This window comes from Anopheles funestus, chromosome X, assembly GCF_943734845.2.
Source record: "Anopheles funestus chromosome X, idAnoFuneDA-416_04, whole genome shotgun sequence".
NCBI classification, from domain to species: domain Eukaryota; kingdom Metazoa; phylum Arthropoda; class Insecta; order Diptera; family Culicidae; genus Anopheles; species Anopheles funestus.
In genome coordinates, this window is record NC_064597.1 from 4,861,915 (window position 1) to 4,885,684 (window position 23,770).

The window sequence follows — 23,770 nt, forward strand, 5'->3', positions numbered from 1 at the left end:
CTCTTTTTATTGATAAATATTAGTCTTTAGGCGGGTGGCAGTGCTCAGTCGTACGACTGTCGTAAGGGGTGTCATTGCTCATCCGATTTGGTCGTATCAATTTTTGAATTGGCAGTTAAAACAACATGTTTACATGAACAGCGACAAAATAACACCAATTTCGCGTTTATACAAGCCAGTTCAAGTTCAAGAAGTCGTACACGACCATCCGACGGAATCAAAAATGTTTGATTTGGTCGTACGACCAAAAACGTCAACCGACTTTATCTGTCAAATCCCATACAAAATTTTGAAAAAAGTCGCGTACTGAGCCTTCACACGAAACACATAACCAAACAAATTGAAGAACAAAAACGGATTGCCGTTTCGTTTGAAAAATATAAGCAAACGAGAGCAAGCTTGAATTATTTCTTTTTACTCTTTAGCTTGCGCATTAAATAAATGCGATTTGTCAGAAAAAAGCAAGAACGGAGAAGGAGTGATCATTCTGTGTTCAACGTAGATGCAGCCTATAATGAGCTGGAGAATATTAGACAAATTATACTTTGATTTATTCATCAGTTCAAACTCCCAATTTTGAGCTCTTTCATACACGCGTACACATGTATCTACATATTCATCGTCTGAAGAAGACCTGAACAACTTTGGATTTTTTTTTGTTGGGAATTCTTCCTCTATCAGTGATGTATGAGATGAGTTGAAATATTGGAAACGTATATGGGACGACACAGTATGGAAGCCGTGTGGGAGCGTATACTAAATTTCCCAACCAATTGGCACCCGGTTTACATCCTTGTAAATCGAAATTTGACATACATTTATGGAGATGCACGTTTTGCCGTGTGTCGCTGGAAAGCGTCTCACGGTGCTGTGATCAAAATTTCATAGCATCTCTCTCGGTAAAGACTACACGTGCTTAGCATATTTAGATGCTGCAGGTCCTTCTCCTACACCGTTGGCTTCCTACCACCTCCACCCAGCATGTTGGTGTGTCCGTTGTACAGTGACACTTGCGGCTTTATAATCAAACAACAGGAAACCAATTGGCGAATGCTTGATTGATCCTTACTGATTGCCGCGGCTGATAGTACGAAACTATCGCGAGAGTGGGTGAAAATAAAAGGGGTTTGTCGCATCGTTACCCTGCCCGTGTCCTTAATCTTCCCCCCCCTTTCCAGCCCCACCCGCTTATCAGTCAGCCATGGCGGAAAGTGGCACATTTTTGCTTTATTCATGACAGCTTCCGAAAACACCTCGCTCAGCTTATCAGGAGGTGTATTAGCACAGTTCATTTCTTCTTTTTGTTGTTGTTGTTTCTTTTTTTTTTGGTTGGTTGGTTTCCCACCGACCGTTTTTCCCGCTGTGCCGCTGTGTGCAAGGATGCGCGTGGATGGTGGAGCACATGGGAGGCTTTGGTTAAGGACGCGACATGCGCATTCGCAACCCCCCATACCTGCCCAGAACCGATATCAGAAAACGGCAAGAAATATATGTATACCGTGCCTCCTATCGTTATGCTGCCATTAGGAGCACACCAAGCTCTTCCAGTGTGAGTCGGTTCTGTTACTGCTGCAGCGAAGTGCTTTCCACTTAACGTAACTATTTGCGGAACCAGATTCCGCCAGCTATTGTGACTAAATGTGTTTTAGTGTTATAGTGTCGCTGGTTACATATTCGGACGATGTGCTTTTCCATTTCGTTAGGATCCTATCACGTTTTGCAAAACTTGAAGCGCACACACAGCGCGAACTGTGGATATCAAGATTTTGGAGGTCGTTACCTGTAGTACCGTAACTAGTTTGGTGCACATCCAGATGAAAAATATCTCAAGTCTCGCAAATAAGGGACCAGAGTGCAACAACTTACCACGTGAAGGAAAGAAGAAAAAAAAACAGTGCGTTTATTTGCCCTCTTGTTGCGGTTTGTTGCTTCTAATCGTCCTTTGTGTCGATTCCGCTGACCTAACCAAGCGCAAGTTGACGCGCAGTCCTGCCCCAACAATGTCCCGATAACAAAGTTTTATCCACGGGCAAGAATACATTAGGCTCGCATCGGTTGGCTATTCGCAGCACACAATTCTTTGATTGGAACCAGGCGCAGCCTAATGGGGTGGAACGGTTGAAACGGGCAATACGGTGAAGATTCACAGGTCCCCAAGAAACCCCCCCAAAACATACCCGAACAGAACCGTAAAGCGAAAGCGAAGAGAGATTGGGCGCTGATTGGATATCCATAACCTGTGCCTGTGTGCCCTAATCGAAGAAGGCTCGCTTCGGTGCCTGTGGTGTTAAGAACGGATGTGAATGTTTGTGTATGTGTGCGTGTATGAAAGTGTGTGAGAGAGTGATTTCCATGCCCAGCTCTTGTTACCCATTTTCCCGCTAGTGCGCTCAAAACCCTACGACACGTTCTATGTAGATGCTGGCCTAGAATTTGTATATACGAACCCAATATATCTGGCCCACAAGGCGAGATATACCATTCGGCATCCTTGTGTTGACATAAAAGGGTGCTTTTGTGGTGTCTTGTGTGAACAACAAACGGGGTTTTTGGCTCGGTCGGCGTCACTGCTAACACACTGCTGGGAAAGTCGGCAATAGCAATGGAGGCAAGGCGATTTTGAAGCTCACCAGAAACTCGGTCAACAATCAAAAAAGAATTAATCATACAATCTACCCCAAAAAACCGAAGACAAAGAAAAAACATTGGGCGATGGTGATACGGGGTATCACACGGACCGAAAACTTTTCCTGCTTTCAATGTTTCTTCGCTGCATAAATTTTGGCATTGGAATCTTCGCGGTGTGGTGTCGGTGCCGATGACTTGTATGGCCCAAAATGTGTGCAAATTCGTGCCTGATGTTTATAGTGTACCGTTAATCTAATAATGTTTACATTGGACGGTAGACCTACGGAAGGCACAACGTGAGCCGCATTTTAGATTATTTGCGATGAGAGACAGACATTGAATGCAGCGTTAAAGTCCGTATGTGTCCGTAGTGTCGAACGGTAGTAGCACTTTTAGTATATAATTCGTTTAACGGTGGAAAGGAGCAAATGGTGGAAAACGTGAAACCTAGCAACAAGATGCCTTTATTGTAGGTTTTTGAGGTAGGGTTTTTTTCCCCTACTAGCGAATTTCGCTAAGCACGGGAAGGACCACTTCTGCGCCTGGTGTGGCTATAGTGTTCTTAACCTTCACGGGACTTGCTGGGGGTGTTTGCTTGGTAAAAGGACGAGCACCATTTCAGTTTTGCTCCCAGTGAAGCAATTGGAGATGGTTGAAGTCCTCTGTAATGTGATACATTTCTGTTTGTTTTTTTTGTTGTTGTTATTATGGGTCGTCTTTTCGATGTTTTGCCGATATTCTCAACCCACATCGGGTATGCTATACATTACCGAACCTTTACATCTTCCTTTGCAGGAACAATGATCACTTCTTGACCAGAGGATATCGACGCGTTCAATCCCCTTCAACCCACGACATCATCCAGCGTCCTTTTTGCCAGTTCTCGGTGTTGCAAGACATTTCTGCAAAATTTCTCTTAGTTCAGCAATAGGGCCTAGCAAAAAAAAACACACACGGGTTGAGCCTAGCCGTATCATCTCGCACGTACCGGATGGATTGAATTTTGTCGTACCAGGTTGAGGTGATCAAAGGGCATAACAAAACTAGAAATTCGACGAAGCACAAGGGTAGGGCGGGCGCGACTGAGAATTCGATGTGGAAGAAAACTCTAGCATCCAATGCTCAAAACCATTGCTCAAATTCAGCTCACACCCATTTGAGAAGTATTAGGGAAAGGGGCTTGGAAAGGACTCGGCCGTAATTGTGCATTGTGTACGAGTGGCGCAAAGGTTAGGAGCGTCGTTGCAAACCGTTGTTTGCATCGACCGAAGAAAGCCACCGACAATCGTTATCAACTGCTCATCTCGCAAAAGACAGCAGCTACCCATAATCACTGTCTCCTTGTATCTGCCCCGTCGGTATCTGTTGCTGACTGGAAGCATCATATGAAGCTCTCCCATTCACTTTGACGATTTAGACCGTTCAGCCTGAAGAGCCGTACCTTCCGGTACGATAACGTAATAGATAGGAAAGGTTGTATATGGTACGTATCCCTTCAGGGGAGCAGGACAGTAGCGAAAGTACATATAGAATAGGTGAGGTTTGGTGGACACCAGTGTTTTGGGGAATGCGATGAGGCTACTACACGGTGTATATTTTACCATATTTGCCGTCGTTTCCGGTAAGTTGAAGGCGTAGTGAATTCGCGCCGTGATACATTGTTCGGTTTGTTCGTGATACATGCTTTTGCAGTGTGTGGAGGCAACCCGGATGCAAAGCGACTCTACGACGATCTGCTCAGTAACTATAACAAGCTTGTCCGGCCGGTAGTCAATGTCACTGATGCGCTAACGGTCAAAATCAAACTTAAACTGTCCCAGCTGATCGATGTGGTAAGTAGACCATGGTTTTGTGGGCAGATTTAATATAAAAAGAAAGCAATATAAATCTGACAATACCCGAATATTCCGACTCATCTGAGTAACTTGCAGAACCTGAAGAATCAAATCATGACTACGAATCTGTGGGTAGAGCAGACGTGGTATGACTACAAGCTAAAGTGGGAACCGAAGGAGTATGGTGGTGTGGAGATGCTGCACGTACCCTCCGATCATATCTGGCGACCGGACATCGTGCTGTACAACAATGCGGACGGTAACTTTGAGGTGACGCTCGCGACGAAGGCAACGCTTAACTACACCGGCAGGGTAGAATGGCGCCCGCCGGCTATTTACAAAAGTTCGTGCGAAATCGACGTCGAGTACTTCCCATTCGATGAGCAGACGTGCGTGATGAAGTTTGGTAGCTGGACGTACGATGGTTTTCAGGTATGTATGCGTGAGGTGCGTCGTATTGTAGGTGTCCAGATCTGAGGAGTTCTTCACTTCGCAGGTGGATCTACGGCACATCGACGAAATGAACGAAACGAACGTCGTCGAGGTGGGTGTCGATTTGTCCGAATTCTACACGTCTGTTGAATGGGATATTTTGGAGGTACCTGCCGTAAGGTGAGTGATAAGATCCATTGGTGACTGTGCCTGATATATACTAACGCCATTGTTTTCCTGTCGCAGAAATGAAAAGTTTTACACGTGCTGCGACGAACCGTACCTTGACATTACGTTCAATATAACGATGCGGCGAAAGACGCTGTTCTACACCGTCAACCTTATCATACCCTGCATGGGCATTAGCTTCCTTACCATACTGGTGTTCTATCTGCCATCGGACAGTGGTGAAAAGGTACGAACATCAAGCAAAAGGATGCACATCCGCTCGCCGTTACCGACGCCGACTTACATAAAACGCTTTTCCTTCTCCGTATCTCATCCCCTTTTCATTCCCGCTGTGCAGGTATCGTTAAGCATATCCATTCTGCTATCGTTGACTGTGTTTTTCCTGCTGCTGGCGGAAATCATTCCGCCCACATCGTTGGTGGTCCCGCTGCTAGGCAAGTTCGTCCTGTTCACGATGATACTGGACACGTTCAGGTAGGTTGCAGGCCCCGATGTTTTCACATCCGATAATTTCCTGCTAGCGGCTTCCATGAAACCATCGTCTGTCCGTTGGGTGTATAGCAGCGTGGAGTGGTGCGGGTTTTTTTTGCGGTTGAGATAAAATCCATTTCCGGTTCCGTTAGCTGAAGCACCGAGATACGTTTACATGTAAATGGTTTAACGCTTAATCGCGTTATCCTCGTACTCCATTTATCGCTTGCAGTGCCCAGATATTGGTAGATTGCTATATTTGAAAGAGCGTACTTCCGTGAAGTGTGGTGCTATCGTTTTTCTTGAGTACAGAACGGGGCCATTTATCCTTTTTTTTGTCTGGATACACCAAGAAATATGGTGCGAGTATTACCACACTCACCATTGCCGTCTTTACGTCCATTGCAGTATATGTGTAACTGTGATCGTGCTCAACATTCATTTCCGGTCGCCCCAAACCCATACGATGGCACCGTGGGTGAGGACTATCTTCATCAACCATCTGCCGAAACTACTCGTAATGCGTCGCCCGATCTACCAACCGCTCCATCACTTCAGGTAAGTTAAGACCAACTCCTGCTACACATATCCAATGGTACCGCGCGTTTGTATTCGACGTACAATCCAACCTCCACCATGGAACTCCCTTTTCCAATGACTACGATGCATACTGTGCGTCCTTCGAACGTCAACTCTCCATCTCAATATCCGGTGTCCTAGTTGTGCTCTCGATACATTCGTACCTGTACAATGATATCTTCTTGTTTTCCGGTCACGCACGTGCCGAAACAGTGCCGCCTCTCAGCGGTTTATGCTGCGTTCGTGCAACAGCCTCGGTGACCATATTCCACCACTTCCGCCCACGATCGCCTTTGATCCGTCGGTACTGCTTGATCACCATTTGCTCGATTCCAGTGAAAGGTAAGGGTTGGAGACGGCTGGTCGTATGCGCTTGTGTGAGTGATTTCCATATGAGTGTGCGTGTTTGATAACGAAAGCGTTTTTTTTGTTGTTGTTTGAGATTGTAGATATGTGCATACCTTGATGTTTGTTTGTGTTGTTAATCGTTCATGTGTTGTTGGATTCATTTTTGGATTCGATCTATTCATTGGGTGTGTTCGAGATAATTCGTCAAATGGGATCATTCGGCTAAAAGGATATGTCAATTTATCCATCTCCTAAACTTCACCGAATCATGCAGAATCATCAGCTTCATCAACAGCTTCCCAACATGTCGTACCTAGGCTTTGGGGTGCTTCACTTCAACATCCCCGCTTTATCCATTCCATGGAATGTGTTGTTATTGTTGTTGTTCGATGTAGACATTTTTTTTCCAGAAACAACGGTCGCCGAGTGGAGGGGAATTGTTTGCTAGCGTATGTATAGCACCGTTGCTGTAGTATTTATTGAGCAGTTCTGGCAGAGCGCTTACCGTGTTCAAACCTTGTGTTAAGTTATTATTTCTCGCTCCATTTCATCCACCATCTGTACAAACATTCATAGTACATATCGCATGATGTACTCATCGCCATTTTGGACCTACTAATGTATGTGTGTTGTGCGTGTGTGTGTGTGAGTGTTTTATTTTTCAATTATTTCCCTTCACAATTCTGGATGCTCTTGTTAGTTCTGTTAATACCCGGTTTCCAGTCCATTATTCTAAGTACTCCTCCGTTTTGTTGGGCATTTTACTTGAGGGCGTTGGAGGTGTCCGGACGTCTGTGCAGTATCAAACTACCAATATTCCAATGTACATATATTCCTTTACGCTTCCAGTGGCTCATTTGATCAGCAAGACACCTCTATATTTGGATGTTTATTTTTTGTTGTTGTTCCTAATGCTCGTCTATGTCGTTCCGATTGTCCTCTTGGTTAAAGTTTTCTGACTCCCATCACGCCAACAATGGTGAAGATCGGGATGAAGGTATGCTTGTGGCCCGATTTGGTAATCCTGCCTGTTCCTAGTAGTGTGGTGTGGAATGAGCCATTACTAAGATCCCTCGCTTTCATGGCTGCAACCGTGACAGTGAGGCTGTGCAGTGTTTCCGTTCGCAGTACAGCCTCCTTGTGGCTTTCGCTGTACACTGTTATAATACGCTATACGTATGTCCAGTACTATGTGAATAACATTTTGATCTGAATAATCCAGCCTCAATACCTGCCGACTGCACGGTAGCCCGACGCACCTCCACAATCATCGGTCGGGCGGTGGTCGACACCATCACCATCATCACCATAACGCGCTGGTCCGTGGCATGGACCTGATGGACGATATGCCACTGCCATATCACGACCACAACCATCACAACTCGCCCATGTCTCCAATCAACTTTAATCTACTCAGTGCGGCTAGTACTGCTGTGCCGAATCCGCAGCACGGCGCAACCATTACCGGTACCACTACCGGTACGGGATTGCTTGATCCGAACAGCACCTTTCACAAGAGTCTAGCGGCGGCCAACACAAACGACAGCAAGACCAACGCTAACCTGATGTTGAAAGGTACTACGGCAACCGGTGGCGGCCATCTTAGCTGCTGCAATAGTCTATTTCTGAACGATCTGCAGCAGGCAGCTACGGCTGCCGTTACTACCGGTGCGACGACAGCTGATCTACTGCTGGGCGATAATGGTGTTGCGGTACCGCTCAACAACAATCTGCCCACGAACGTACTGCCGAGCGGGATGATCATCAACACGACCGATACGGGCACGACCGTACCGACGGGAGCGGCATCTGGCGGTAAAGGTGACAAGACGGCTCAGAACCGTAACCGGTGGCTGGAGTGTCCTGAGCTAACGAAAGCGATGGATGGAGTAACGTACATTGCTGACCACACACGAAAAGAAGAGGAAAGCTCAAGGGTACGCACTGGGTGACTCCAAGAATTACTGTAGATATTCACATTTCCGAGATTTTGACATTTGTTTTCTCGTACCAACCCAGGTTAAGGAGGACTGGAAGTATGTCGCTATGGTTCTCGATCGACTGTTTCTGTGGATCTTCACGATAGCGGTCGTGTTCGGTACGGCAGGTATAATTCTGCAGGCACCAACACTCTACGATACGCGCGTGCCGATCGACATTAAGATGTCGGAGATTGCCACTACGACGGCGAAGCCTTACATCGCCAAACCCATACTATAATGTGTGCCTGGACGTCGCACAAGGCAAACAAAGCATGTTGGCTGCAGACAGCAAACCCGACAGGTGTTTTTTTCAGTGGATTTGGATGACGAGTTGTGTGATCCTTTCTGAAGTCCTCTACACCTACTCAACTACTATAAACCTACAAACACCTATCCACTCACACTCACACATTACACAACTACACCTACACACACACATGCATGCACATTTGCCATGCCAATTAAGTAAGTATGCTGCCCAGGATCGGTTGGTAATTGGCTAGTAGTGAATTAATATCTAAGTAGTACTTTTTTAATGGAACTGGTCATCAACACCTTGACACATCCTTTCACCTTTCAAAACCAGCGCACCTAACGACACATTAACACACATGCATATAACACGTGCACCTGATAAAATGGGGGGGGGGGGGGGAGGGAAAACGTTTAACTCAACAGACCAATCTAACTTATTCAATTCCAACGCTTAACAAATTGTGCTGCCTGCGTTTGTCTCAGTGCACCCATCTGGGTAAAAGCAGCAAGACCCTGCCATCGGTGACGTCGAATAGCTTATTCACACACCTCACTCACAAACGGTTATCCCTCGAGCAATGTTCGATTTGTCGGGAGCCACTGGTACGATGCAGTTTTACAAAAAACCGGTGTCCCTGTACAGTGAAGGACGCAGTCAAATTTCGTACGTTGATAGTTGATTTTTTTTGGGGCTTTTTTTTGACAAGTTTACGCTTGTCTTTGCAACAGGGAAGCACTACCATAACGTTAACAGATTCATGTATTTAGAGTGCTACGCGGGTGTGCGGGAAGATTGAAAAGCGCACACACAACGAATGCCTCCAGCGGCACTAGCGCGGAGGGAGTCACTGCTCTAGTTCCAATTTCGTTCTTTGGGCCACGTTACGCTGTCATCGGAGCATGGGGTTGTTTGCATGGGAGAATCAATCGTTCCCTTGCGTTACTATCGTTACTTTTTACTCACAAGTCCGTTCTAAACGCTAGTATTCTCTTAGTACGTGCCTCCCTAACAAGCGGGTTTTAAAATGGACGGAAGAGAACAAACTATTTATCGATATAAGCGAATACACAGACAGACACAAAAACACACAACAAGCAACAGAGCAGTATAAGAAAAAAATATGAAAGTGCAAATACGTGTCTTCTACCGAAGGCTAACGTTAGTGTTTTAAAAAAACCGCAAAAACCCAACAAAACTATCTGCGAACTGTCACGAAAGCATCGGTTTTCGGCGTGCAGCTTCTCTTTCGGGGGCTCCAGTGGGGACGGGGTTGTTTTACCTGCATTGTACCATGAAAGAACATGGGGATGCAGTTTTAATCCTTCTTTTGCCAGCACATTCACTTTCGGTTTTTAATTTCCTACGTTTTATATAAGAGCATCCTAAAAAGGATGAACAAAACAATGTGTTCTCTGAGGGATTAGCACTAGAACTACCATGCGATTGAAGTGTTTGTTTTTTAAAACATTTGTTAAAATCTTCCCAAGAGCCGAATTATGGTTTTTGGATTCTTTTTGTAGTACGTAATATAAAATAGATATATAAAAGTCATACATCAACGGCGGTAGAAATGTTTAATCGCAAAAATTAATGTGATTAAAATGAAAGCGTAACCAGCCAAAAATGGCGGGTAGTTTTAGTGTTAAAGGAAATATTGTACATAAAGCAAGACATCCTTTCACGGCAATCCTTATCATTATACGCACCAGTAACACCTCGTCGTATTGGGCTCTACTACGTCGTTGTAGGCTTACTGGCGCTGTGGTAGCTGTGATTTAATTTTACCCCCCAGGAAGCCGATATGGATCGACTTCTGGGACTTATGGAGAATCTACTAATTGTTATTTCATCGACCCCCTTCAGCACGGGAACGCTTTACGGTGTATCAGACGCGCAGTTAAACACACGTTTCACTGACTCACAAGAAAAAAAAATAATCACACAATCAGTAACTATTAGAAAAAAACATACACGCTCGTTTCCATATTCATAGATTTGCGGCTCGCTTTGAGCAATACAACAACAACAAAAACAAAAAAACCCGAATTATTAACGTTCAACGAAAATATAGATATATGAAACAGAAGTGCTAGCCAAGAAGAATAAGGTGAAAAGAGAAAGTATAAATTAGAGTGACAGAGGAAACTAAAACAGAATAGATTCTGATAGAAGATTGATTTTTATAATAATGAAAATTTGAAGTATTCAGCAGATAGAGAAAAAAAAACAAAACAAAAAGAAAAACTCACTCAAAAACACTCAACAAACAATTATAATTAGTAATCAAGTATAGTAGCGCAACGAAGTAACGTAATACGCTCAAAACAAAACGCAACAAATTCGGCGATGAACGGATCGGCAATCGAGCTATCTTCGTATCCCGGACGTTGCGAAGGAAAACAAACCATCTTCCTCAAACAAAAAAAAGAAGGAGATCCTACCAACCTGTCGTCGCAGAAGGATTACCTCAAACGATTCGGAAGTCGAACGGAAGAATGCAAGAGGTGTGTACCGACCAGCTGAAAGCGCTCGGAAGACGGGCCGGGGGGGATGAGTTTGAGAGTAACAGATGACAACAAAACAAAACAAAACTAAACAAACGAAAAATATATGAAAGAATGAAAGAAAGACAACGGAGGGGAACCATAGTTAACTTATGAACAAACAAACAAGCTAGCATAATATATTAAAAGCAGACAAACAAACAAAACAAAGAAAAGGATATCTGAAATAAAGAAAAAAAATATCATACACGAACACTTTTAACGCATTTGATTGGTTAGTTCGCCTACGAAAAACAACAGAACAACATCCAAGCCTTTGATGCAAACCGTTTCTTATATTCAAACCTATAAGTTAATACGCCACCATCGCTGTGGCGCAGTGTACGTGAACTTTGTACAGCTAGTGATGTTCTCTATTCTCTTAGAAAATGTGTTTTCGTAACCTACGTATTCTCGCTTCCTTCCTCCGTTTGCTAGTAACTATCAATTAATGATGCTTCGCGTCGTTTCTATACCTTCGTTATTCGCGTTATTCGATGATTATTTGCTTGTGCGCGCAACAAGGAATGGATATTGTGGTTTTAGTGCAGTGCTCTCCAACCTTTTTAGTGCCGCGGACCAAATTCCGTTCAAGATCATGTTGAACCACACGTGCCGTGTATGAAGTGACTCGTAATGTATGCCGCTTTCAAGAAGATGTGTTTTTTTTATAAGAAAACATTAACAAATCGGTTCAACGACTAGAAAACTTCTTCCGCGAACCATTTTTATTTATGCGACGGATCACAACTGGTCCGCGGACCACAGGTTGGAGACCATTGGTTTAGTGGATAGATACGGATAAGGATAGAGGAATTAGTGGAGACGGATAGAAACAGAAAGAAACAGAGATAGAGAGAGAGAGAGAGAAAGAAAGTCATAGTTTCATCCAGTCGAGATCACATGTTGATTGATTAATTTAGATCCTGCGTTCAGGTGTTAACCATTATTTATACTTGTCCAACTGCTCCTTGTTCTCACGCAAACGTTTCAGCTTTCGCTTTAAGGAAACAACACCTGCAAAACAAACATCAACAACTATCAGATGGATTTAATTTTAACATATGAATGATCATGCCACTTACATTTAATCGTCTGGAAGGCGGTCAATGTGGCTTTTTCATTCGTTGGTGCACAGTGTGTGTTTGCACGGCTAAAAATTAAAAAACGGGTATAATTATTAATGAATGGCGAGCCATCGTCGAAGCACTCGGTGCTGAAATTTAAATGTGACATTAAAATGAAACATGATGCATTACCTTTGATGCAGCATCAGGTCGAGGTAGGCATGTTCCAGGTTACGGAAATGTCGAAAACTTTGCCAGTCGTTTGATAGAATACATCGTACGGCCGAACCACCTCCAGCACAGTCGTTCGGGTGTGGATGGTAGATTTTATGGTAGAGAAGCTTCAGCAGCGGCGAGTTCCAAACGCACGAGCAGTACCATAGCCAAAAGCACAGCTTGAGGGGAAACAACTCACGGCGAGCATAGAGAGTCGGTATCAGGAACTCGAAAGGTAAAAGGTTCAAAAATAAATAAATCCTATGGAGTGACCAAAAAAAAAACATATCAATGGACACAGTCTGTAAGGTTACGAATGGATTACTGCAGATTAGTTTATCATACCAGGTGCCACACATGAGCAGGACGAGAATTGTCAGCTTGACGTTGTGCTTTTGGTCCGTTTGAGAAGCGTACAGTTGAAACGTTTCCTCAAACGTGTTGTAGATCGCCAAATATAGGTTGAGCAGGATGCTGTAGTTTTCTAGTCGTAGCACGAAGCAACACAACAGCAATGATGAGCACAGGGCGCTAGAGAACGCTACCGAGTAGTCAGCGCTGGACAGCTTCGAAACGGTACCGAGCACCCGGAACGATACGAGCACGACCGTGATGATTTCAAACTTGGCCGGATCGCAGGCGCTGGCAAAGATGGCATTGTTGTACTGCGGAAAGTATTTGCCACTCTCCCGTACCACCTCCGGTCGGATCAACAGCATTTGGTAGAGCAGCAGAAAAATGGTAGCGCTCGTGTAAAAGCAAATGTTCCACAGGTGCTGCACGATCGGTCCATGTTGACGGCTTTTCACACGCCCCAAACGCAACAGTCTCTACAAAGTGCCGATGAAAACAACAATCAATATGCAGGGTAAAGTATCACTTATCTCTGTACCAGATGTTTACCTCAACCAGCCGCCGGAACTGTAGGAAAATGATTCCCAAAGCACAGCTTAACCAGAAGATGCTATTCAATGTGTCGCGCGGGCTGCGGTCGCTAGACACCAGCCAGGAGCGAAAGGAACGTAGCTGAAGCAACACCATTTCCACAGCTCGTGTGTACCCTTGTTAAGCGCTGACGGGAATATGTGTACACTCATTTAATTCTTAAGTTTATACCGAAAGGCAAATTATGATAAACAATTTTAACAACACACTCCACACTACTGATACGTTCCGGGTTTTGCGATGGTGTAAAGATTCCGTTTCTATGGTGCGGTTTGACGTTTGCTATCTGTCATTCCGTGCAGTAAAGAATTTTCAGTAGATGCTTTGTTTTTCCTCAAACTGTGTGGTTGTTCCGAGCACAGTTAATCTAATTAATAGGTTGCTGTTTTCGCACCCGGCAGAACACAACCACTGACATGTATTTAATGACAGCTGATCAATGTCCAAACATAAACAAACACCATCACATAAGGTATACTGGGGCGCAATACCTCACCCCGTCACTAAACGCCTGGCCATTGTGTTTGCGAACGCGGTTCAGAAAAATTTCCAAAAATACGTGTATTTTCATCAAAAAAACGCTATTCGAAAAGCGACTTGACGCCATACAGCTAGACTAGCTCGATTTTGCTGGCAATAACAAGACGAACAATTACAAATTGAAAAATTAGATCGGTTGAGTGTGCTTAAATATTGTAAAGTTTAAAATAATCGAGCGACTTTTTATTTTTCAAAGTACGTACGTGTTGTAGATAATTATTGTGAATGTAAATACTATTTTTCACCATGCCCTCAGATGCCTGTGCCAGAAGTTATTCGAGGAACCAAGTTCCTTACCCTGTTTGAGAAAATGTAAAATTTTTCTCATTTTTGCACCAACTTTTGCTTATAACTCGGTCGGTATCCAACGGATCGCCAATCTTTAACCTGTGGTCGATAGATGGCATCAATGGCTACAATTTCTTCTTGGACGGCCATGCCCTCAGATGTCTGTGCCAGAAGTTATTCAGGGAACCAAATTCCTTATCCTGTTTGAGAAAATGTAAAATTTTTTTCATTTTTGCACCAACTTTTGCCTATAACTCGGTCGGTATCCAACGGATCGCCAATCTTTAACTTGTGGTCGATAGATGGCATCACTGGCTACATTTTCTTCTTGGACGGCCATGCCCTCAGATGTCTGTGCCAGAAGTTATTCAGGGAACCAAGTTCCTTACCCTGTTTGAGAAAATGTAAAAATTTTCTCATTTTTGCACCAACTTTTGCCTATAACTCGGTCGGTATCCAACGGATCGCCAATCTTTAACTTGTGGTCGATAGATGGCACCAATGGCTACATTTTCTTCTTGGACGGCCATACCGTCAGATGTCTGTGCCAGAAGTTATTCAGGGAACCAAGTTCCTTACCCTGTTTTTGAACAATTTAGCAAAATTGAAAAATGTGATATATTTTAATGGGAATTTGTTGCAATATGTTTCTTTTCACTCAAATAATGCTTTAAACTAAAAACTGAACAAAAAATCGAAAAAAAAATTTCAAAAAAATTTCTACTCGAAAATTTCATAAGGGGTACCCCTTACGTTTTTTTTGAGAAATTTTGCAAAAAAAATGAAATTGTTTTATTTTAATCCCAATTGGTTGCAATGAGTTTCTTTTCACTCAAATAATGATTGAAATAAAAAAAAGAGTGATAGATAATGAAAAAATCAAAAAATTCAAAAAAATGAAAATTTACTAAGGGTCATTTTTGCACCAAATTTTGCCTATAACTCGGTCGGTATCCAACGGATCGCCAATCTTTAACCTGTGGTCGATAGATGGCATCAATGGCTACATTTTCTTCTTGGACGGCCATGCCCTCAGATGTCTGTGCCAGAAGTTATTCGAGGAACCAAGTTCCTTACCCTGTTTGAGAAAATGTAAAATTTTTCTCATTTTTGCACCAACTTTTGCCTATAACTCGGTCGGTATCCAACGGATCGCCAATCTTTAACTTGTGGTCGATAGATGGCACCAATGGCTACATTTTCTTCTTGGACGGCCATACCGTCAGATGTCTGTGCCAGAAGTTATTCAGGGGACCAAGTTCCTTACCCTGTTTTTGAACAATTTAGCAAAATTGAAAAATGTGATATATTTTAATGGGAATTTGTTGCAATATGTTTCTTTTCACTCAAATAATGCTTTAAACTAAAAAAAGAATCAAAAATCGAAAAAAAAATTTCAAAAAAATTTCAACTCGAAAATTTCATAAGGGGTACCCCTTACGTTTTTTTTGAGAAATTTTGCAAAAAAAATGAAATTGTTTTATTTTAATCCCAATTGGTTGCAATGAGTTTCTTTTCACTCAAATAATGATTGAAATAAAAAAAAGAGTGAAAAATAATGAAAAAATCAAAAAATTCAAAAAAATGAAAATTTACTAAGGGTCATTTTTGCACCAAATTTTGCCTATAACTCGGTCGGTATCCAACGGATCGCCAATCTTTAACCTGTGGTCGATAGATGGCATCAATGGCTACATTTTCTTCTTGGACGGCCATGCCCTCAGATGTCTGTGCCAGAAGTTATGCGAGGAACCAAGTTCCTTACCCTGTTTGAGAAAATGTAAAATTTTTCTCATTTTTGCACCAACTTTTGCCTATAACTCGGTCGGTATCCAACGGATCGCCAATCTTTAACTTGTGGTCGATAGATGGCACCAATGGCTACATTTTCTTCTTGGACGGCCATACCGTCAGATGTCTGTGCCAGAAGTTATTCAGGGAACCAAGTTCCTTACCCTGTTTTTGAACAATTTAGTAAAATTGAAAAATGTGATATATTTTGATGGGAATTTGTTGCAATATGTTTCTTTTCACTCAAATAATGCTTTAAACTAAAAAAAGAATCAAAAATCGAAAAAAAAATTTCAAAAAAATTTCAACTCGAAAATTTCATAAGGCTTACCCCTTACGTTTTTTTTGAGAAATTTTGCAAAAAAAATAAAATTGTTTTATTTTAATCCCAATTGGTTGCAATGAGTTTCTTTTCACTCAAATAATGATTGAAATAAAAAAAAGAGTGAAAAATAATGAAAAAATCAAAAAAATCAAAAAAATGAAAATTTACTAAGGGTTATTTTTGCACCAACTTTTGCCTATAACTCGGTCGGTATCCAACGGATCGCCAATCTTTAACCTGTGGTCGATAGATGGCATCAATGGCTACATTTTCTTCTTGGACGGCCATGCCCTCAGATGTCTGTGCCAGAAGTTATTCCAGGAACCAAGTTCCTTACCCTGTTTGAGAAAATGTAAAATTTTTCTCATTTTTGCACCAACTTTTGCCTATAACTCGGTCGGTATCCAACGGATCGCCAATCTTTAACCTGTGGTCGATAGATGGCATCAATGGCTACATTTTCTTCTTGGACGGCCATGCCCTCAGATGTCTGTGCCAGAAGTTATTCCAGGAACCAAGTTCCTTACCCTGTTTGAGAAAATGTAAAATTTCCTCATTTTTGCACCAACTTTTGCCTATAACTCGGTCGGTATCCAACGGATCGCCAATCTTCAACTTGTGGTCGATAGATGGCACCAATGGCTACATTTTCTTCTTGGACGGCCATACCGTCAGATGTCTGTGCCATAAGTTATTCAGGGAACCAAGTTCCTTACCCTGTTTCTGAACAATTTAGCAAAATTGAAAAATGTGATATATTTTAATGGGAATTTGTTGCAATATGTTTCTTTTCACTCAAATAATGCTTTAAACTAAAAAAAGAATCAAAAATCGAAAAAAAAAATTCAAAAAAATTTCAACTCGAAAATTTCATAAGGGGTACCCCTTACGTTTTTTTTGAGAAATTTTGCAAAAAAAATGAAATTGTTTTATTTTAATCCCAATTGGTTGCAATGAGTTTCTTTTCACTCAAATAATGATTGAAATAAAAAAAAGAGTGAAAAATAATGAAAAAATCAAAAAATTCAAAAAAATGAAAATTTACTAAGGGTCATTTTTGCACCAAATTTTGCCTATAACTCGGTCGGTATCCAACGGATCGCCAATCTTTAACCTGTGGTCGATAGATGGCATCAATGGCAACATTTTCTTCTTGGACGGCCATGCCCTCAGATGTCTGTGCCAGAAGTTATGCGAGGAACCAAGTTCCTTACCCTGTTTGAGAAAATGTAAAATTTTTCTCATTTTTGCACCAACTTTTGCCTATAACTCGGTCGGTATCCAACGGATCGCCAATCTTTAACTTGTGGTCGATAGATGGCACCAATGGCTACATTTTCTTCTTGGACGGCCATACCGTCAGATGTCTGTGCCAGAAGTTATTCAGGGAACCAAGTTCCTTACCCTGTTTTTGAACAATTTAGCAAAATTGAAAAATGTGATATATTTTGATGGGAATTTGTTGCAATATGTTTCTTTTCACTCAAATAATGCTTTAAACTAAAAAAAGAATCAAAAATCGAAAAAAAAATTTCAAAAAAATTTCAACTCGAAAATTTCATAAGGCTTACCCCTTACGTTTTTTTTGAGAAATTTTGCAAAAAAAAATGAAATTGTTTTATTTTAATCCCAATTGGTTGCAATGAGTTTCTTTTCACTCAAATAATGATTGAAATAAAAAAAAGAGTGAAAAATAATGAAAAAATCAAAAAATTCAAAAAAATGAAAATTTACTAAGGGTTATTTTTGCACCAACTTTTGCCTATAACTCGGTCGGTATCCAACGGATCGCCAATCTTTAACCTGTGGTCGATAGATGGCATCAATGGCTACATTTTCTTCTTGGACGGCCATGCCCTCAGATGTCTGTGCCAGAAGTTATTCCAGGAACCAAGTTCCTTACCCTGTTTGAGAAAATGTAAAATTTTTCTCATTTTTGCACCAACTTTTGCCTATAACTCGGTCGGTATCCAACGGATCGCCAATCTTTAACCTGTGGTCGATAGATGGCATCAATGGCTACAATTTCTTCTTGGACGGCCATGCCCTCAGATGTCTGTGCCAGAAGTTATGCGAGGAACCAAGTTCCTTACCCTGTTTGAGAAAATGTAAAATTTTTCTCATTTTTGCACCAACTTTTGCCTATAACTCGGTCGGTATCCAACGGATCGCCAATCTTTAACTTGTGGTCGATAGATGGCACCAATGGCTACATTTTCTTCTTGGACGGCCATACCGTCAGATGTCTGTGCCAGAAGTTATTCAGGGAACCAAGTTCCTTACCCTGTTTCTGAACAATTTAGCAAAATTGAAAAATGTGATATATTTTAATGGGAATTTGTTGCAATATGTTTCTTTTCACTCAAATAATGCTTTAAACTAAAACAAGAATAAAAAATCGAAAAAAAAATTTCAAAAAAATTTCAACTCGAAAATTTCATAAGGGGTACCCCTTACGTTTTTTTTGAGAAATTTTGCAAAAAAAATGAAATTGTTTTATTTTAATCCCAATTGGTTGCAATGAGTTTCTTTTCACTCAAATAATGATTGAAATAAAAAAAAGAGTGAAAAATAATGAAAAAATCAAAAAATTCGAAAAAAATGAAAATTTACTAAGGGTCATTTTTGCACCAAATTTTGCCTATAACTCGGTCGGTATCCAACGGATCGCCAATCTTTAACCTGTGGTCGATAGATGGCATCAATGGCTACATTTTCTTCTTGGACGGCCATGCCCTCAGATGTCTGTGCCAGAAGTTATTCGAGGAACCAAGTTCCTTACCCTGTTTGAGAAAATGTAAAATTTCCTCATTTTTGCACCAACTTTTGCCTATAACTCGGTCGGTATCCAACGGATCGCCAATCTTTAACTTGTGGTCGATAGATGGCACCAATGGCTACATTTTCTTCTTGGACGGCCATACCGTCAGATGTCTGTGCCAGAAGTTATTCAGGGAACCAAGTTCCTTACCCTGTTTTTGAACAATTTAGCAAAATTGAAAAATGTGATATATTTTGATGGGAATTTGTTGCAATATGTTTCTTTTCACTCAAATAATGCTTTAAACTAAAAAAAGAATCAAAAATCGAAAAAAAAATTTCAAAAAATTTTCAACTCGAAAATTTCATAAGGGGTACCCCTTACGTTTTTTTTGAGAAATTTTGCAAAAAAAATGAAATTGTTTTATTTTAATCCCAATTGGTTGCAATGAGTTTCTTTTCACTCAAATAATGATTGAAATAAAAAAAAGAGTGAAAAAAATGAAAAAATCAAAAAATTCAAAAAAATGAAAATTTACTAAGGGTCATTTTTGCACCAAATTTTGCCTATAACTCGGTCGGTATCCAACGGATCGCCAATCTTTAACCTGTGGTCGATAGATGGCATCAATGGCTACATTTTCTTCTTGGACGGCCATGCCCTCAGATGTCTGTGCCAGAAGTTATTCCAGGAACCAAGTTCCTTACCCTGTTTGAGAAAATGTAAAATTTTTCTCATTTTTGCACCAACTTTTGCCTATAACTCGGTCGGTATCCAACGGATCGCCAATCTTTAACCTGTGGTCGATAGATGGCATCAATGGCTACATTTTCTTCTTGGACGGCCATGCCCTCAGATGTCTGTGCCAGAAGTTATTCCAGGAACCAAGTTCCTTACCCTGTTTGAGAAAATGTAAAATTTCCTCATTTTTGCACCAACTTTTGCCTATAACTCGGTCGGTATCCAACGGATCGCCAATCTTCAACTTGTGGTCGTTAGATGGCACCAATGGCTACATTTTCTTCTTGGACGGCCATACCGTCAGATGTCTGTGCCATAAGTTATTCAGGGAACCAAGTTCCTTACCCTGTTTCTGAACAATTTAGCAAAATTGAAAAATGTGATATATTTTAATGGGAATTTGTTGCAATATGTTTCTTTTCACTCAAATAATGCTTTAAACTAAAAAAAGAATCAAAAATCGAAAAAAAAATTTCAAAAAAATTTCAACTCGAAAATTTCATAAGGGGTACCCCTTACGTTTTTTTTGAGAAATTTTGCAAAAAAAATGAAATTGTTTTATTTTAATCCCAATTGGTTGCAATGAGTTTCTTTTCACTCAAATAATGATTGAAATAAAAAAAAGAGTGAAAAATAATGAAAAAATCAAAAAATTCAAAAAAATGAAAATTTACTAAGGGTCATTTTTGCACCAAATTTTGCCTATAACTCGGTCGGTATCCAACGGATCGCCAATCTTTAACCTGTGGTCGATAGATGGCATCAATGGCTACATTTTCTTCTTGGACGGCCATGCCCTCAGATGTCTGTGCCAGAAGTTATGCGAGGAACCAAGTTCCTTACCCTGTTTGAGAAAATGTAAAATTTTTCTCATTTTTGCACCAACTTTTGCCTATAACTCGGTCGGTATCCAACGGATCGCCAATCTTTAACTTGTGGTCGATAGATGGCACCAATGGCTACATTTTCTTCTTGGACGGCCATACCGTCAGATGTCTGTGCCAGAAGTTATTCAGGGAACCAAGTTCCTTACCCTGTTTTTGAACAATTTAGCAAAATTGAAAAATGTGATATATTTTGATGGGAATTTGTTGCAATATGTTTCTTTTCACTCAAATAATGCTTTAAACTAAAAAAAGAATCAAAAATCGAAAAAAAAATTTCAAAAAAATTTCAACTCGAAAATTTCATAAGGCTTACCCCTTACGTTTTTTTTGAGAAATTTTGCAAAAAAAAATAAAATTGTTTTATTTTAATCCCAATTGGTTGCAATGAGTTTCTTTTCACTCAAATAATGATTGAAATAAAAAAAAGAGTGAAAAATAATGAAAAAATCAAAAAAATCAAAAAAATTAAAATTTACTAAGGGTTATTTTTGCACCAACTTTTGCCTATAACTCGGTCGGTATCCAACGGATCGCCAATCTTTAACCTGTGGTCGATAGATGGCATCAATGGCTACATTTTCTTCTTGGACGGCCATGCCCTCAGATGTCTGTGCCAGAAGTTATTCCAGGAACCAAGTTCCTTACCCTGTTTGAGAAAATGTAAAATTTTTCTCATTTTTGCACCAACTTTTGCCTATAACTCGGTCGGTATCCAACGGATCGCCAATCTTTAACCTGTGGTCGATAGATGGCATCAATGGCTACAATTTCTTCTTGGACGGCCATGCCCTCAGATGTCTGTGCCAGAAGTTATGCGAGGAACCAAGTTCCTTACCCTGTTTGAGAAAATGTAAAATTTTTCTCATTTTTGCACCAACTTTTGCCTATAACTCGGTCGGTATCCAACGGATCGCCAATCTTTAACTTGTGGTCGATAGATGGCACCAATGGCTACATTTTCTTCTTGGACGGCCATACCGTCAGATGTCTGTGCCAGAAGTTATTCAGGGAACCAAGTTCCTTACCCTGTTTCTGAACAATTTAGCAAAATTGAAAAATGTGATATATTTTAATGGGAATTTGTTGCAATATGTTTCTTTTCACTCAAATAATGCTTTAAACTAAAACAAGAATAAAAAATCGAAAAAAAAATTTCAAAAAAATTTCAACTCGAAAATTTCATAAGGGGTACCCCTTACGTTTTTTTTGAGAAATTTTGCAAAAAAAATGAAATTGTTTTATTTTAATCCCAATTGGTTGCAATGAGTTTCTTTTCACTCAAATAATGATTGAAATAAAAAAAAGAGTGAAAAATAATGAAAAAATCAAAAAATTCGAAAAAAATGAAAATTTACTAAGGGTCATTTTTGCACCAACTTTTGCCTATAACTCGGTCGGTATCCAACGGATCGCCAATCTTTAACTTGTGGTCGATAGATGGCATCAATGGCTACATTTTCTTCTTGGACGGCCATGCCCTCAGATGTCTGTGCCAGAAGTTATTCGAGGAACCAAGTTCCTTACCCTGTTTGAGAAAATGTAAAATTTCCTCATTTTTGCACCAACTTTTGCCTATAACTCGGTCGGTATCCAACGGATCGCCAATCTTTAACCTGTGGTCGATAGATGGCATCAATGGCTACATTTTCTTCTTGGACGGCCATGCCCTCAGATGTCTGTGCCAGAAGTTATTCGAGGAACCAAGTTCCTTACCCTGTTTGAGAAAATGTAAAATTATTCTCATTTTTGCACCAACTTTTGCCTATAACTCGGTCGGTATCCAACGGATCGCCAATCTTTAACCTGTGGTCGATAGATGGCATCAATGGCTACATTTTCTTCTTGGACGGCCATACCGTCAGATGTCTGTGCCAGAAGTTATTCAGGGAACCAAGTTCCTTACCCTGTTTTTGAACAATTTAGCAAAATTGAAAAATGTGATATATTTTAATGAGAATTTGTTGCAATATGTTTCTTTTCACTCAAATAATGCTTTAAACTAAAAAAAGAATCAAAAATCGAAAAAAAAATTTCAAAAAATTTTCAACTCGAAAATTTCATAAGGGGTACCCCTTACGTTTTTTTTGAGAAATTTTGCAAAAAAAATGAAATTGTTTTATTTTAATCCCAATTGGTTGCAATGAGTTTCTTTTCACTCAAATAATGATTGAAATAAAAAAAAGAGTGAAAAATAATGAAAAAATCAAAAAATTCAAAAAAATGAAAATTTACTAAGGGTCATTTTTGCACCAAATTTTGCCTATAACTCGGTCGGTATCCAACGGATCGCCAATCTTTAACCTGTGGTCGATAGATGGCATCAATGGCTACATTTTCTTCTTGGACGGCCATGCCCTCAGATGTCTGTGCCAGAAGTTATTCGAGTAACCAAGTTCCTTACCCTGTTTGAGAAAATGTAAAATTTCCTCATTTTTGCACCAACTTTTGCCTATAACTCGGTCGGTATCCAACGGATCGCCAATCTTCAACTTGTGGTCGATAGATGGCACCAATGGCTACATTTTCTTCTTGGACGGCCATACCGTCAGATGTCTGTGCCAGAAGTTATTCAGGGAACCAAGTTCCTTACCCTGTTTTTGAACAATTTAGCAAAATTGAAAAATGTGATATATTTTAATGGGAATTTGTTGCAATATGTTTCTTTTCACTCAAATAATGCTTTAAACTAAAAAAAGAATCAAAAATCGAAAAAAAAATTTCAAAAAAATTTCAACTCGAAAATTTCATAAGGGGTACCCCTTACGTTTTTTTTGAGAAATTTTGCAAAAAAAATGAAATTGTTTTATTTTAATCCCAATTGGTTGCAATGAGTTTCTTTTCACTCAAATAATGATTGAAATAAAAAAAAGAGTGAAAAATAATGAAAAAATCAAAAAAATTCAAAAAAATGAAAATTTACTAAGGGTCATTTTTGCACCAAATTTT

General features: G+C 40.5%; 3 protein-coding genes across 8 annotated transcripts in view; 2 read left to right on the plus strand and 1 right to left on the minus strand.

Annotated features, from left to right (window-relative positions):
* The window catches only part of LOC125761781 (uncharacterized), a 60,050-nt gene that overhangs the window by 798 nt on the left and 35,482 nt on the right, over positions 1-23,770 (plus strand). Inside the window, exon 1 of one of the 2 annotated variants that reach the window (XM_049423291.1) lies at positions 13,325-13,414. The exons of the other annotated variant lie outside the window; for it this stretch is intronic. The gene's annotated coding sequence lies outside the window, so the exon portion shown is untranslated. Of the gene's footprint in view, positions 1-13,324; positions 13,415-23,770 lie in introns of those variants that run through there. 2 annotated transcript variants of the gene reach the window in all.
* Positions 951-11,486, plus strand: LOC125771606 (acetylcholine receptor subunit alpha-like). 5 transcript variants are annotated; one of them, XM_049444419.1, is made up of 11 exons: positions 952-1,595; positions 3,424-4,249; positions 4,321-4,460; positions 4,560-4,895; positions 4,960-5,075; positions 5,142-5,310; positions 5,422-5,558; positions 5,964-6,113; positions 6,348-6,476; positions 7,705-8,419; positions 8,502-11,486. In XM_049444419.1, exons 2-11 carry the CDS (start codon positions 4,201-4,203, stop codon positions 8,700-8,702), a joined length of 2,142 nt encoding a protein of 713 aa, XP_049300376.1. In that variant the 5' UTR covers positions 952-1,595; positions 3,424-4,200; the 3' UTR covers positions 8,703-11,486. The 5 variants fall into 5 exon arrangements, with proteins under 5 accessions (XP_049298793.1, XP_049300160.1, XP_049299623.1 ...); XM_049442836.1 differs by having other exon boundaries at positions 951-1,595; positions 5,142-5,558; XM_049444203.1 differs by having other exon boundaries at positions 951-1,549; positions 5,142-5,558.
* On the minus strand, positions 11,540-14,794 carry LOC125760770 (uncharacterized). The gene is made up of 5 exons (XM_049421269.1): positions 13,450-14,794; positions 12,892-13,376; positions 12,523-12,807; positions 12,349-12,416; positions 11,540-12,280 (listed from the first exon to the last, which is right to left on the minus strand). The coding sequence occupies exons 1-5, from the start codon at positions 13,585-13,587 to the stop codon at positions 12,210-12,212; spliced, it is 1,047 nt and encodes a 348-aa protein (XP_049277226.1). The 5' UTR covers positions 13,588-14,794; the 3' UTR covers positions 11,540-12,209.

Coding starts and splice junctions, on each gene's coding strand:
- LOC125760770 (XM_049421269.1), bottom strand. CDS start 13,587: ATGGTGTTGCTTCAGCTACGTTCCTTTCGCTCCTGGCTGGTGTCTAGC. Junction 13,377..13,449: donor AGTTCCGGCGGCTGGTTGAG/GTAAACATCTGG, acceptor GGCACTTTGTAG/AGACTGTTGCGTTTGGGGCG. Junction 12,417..12,522: donor GACCTGATGCTGCATCAAAG/GTAATGCATCAT, acceptor TTTAATTTTTAG/CCGTGCAAACACACACTGTG.
- LOC125771606 (XM_049443666.1), top strand. CDS start 4,201: ATGAGGCTACTACACGGTGTATATTTTACCATATTTGCCGTCGTTTCC. Junction 5,076..5,141: donor TTGGAGGTACCTGCCGTAAG/GTGAGTGATAAG, acceptor TTCCTGTCGCAG/AAATGAAAAGTTTTACACGT. Junction 6,477..7,704: donor TTGCTCGATTCCAGTGAAAG/GTAAGGGTTGGA, acceptor TGAATAATCCAG/CCTCAATACCTGCCGACTGC.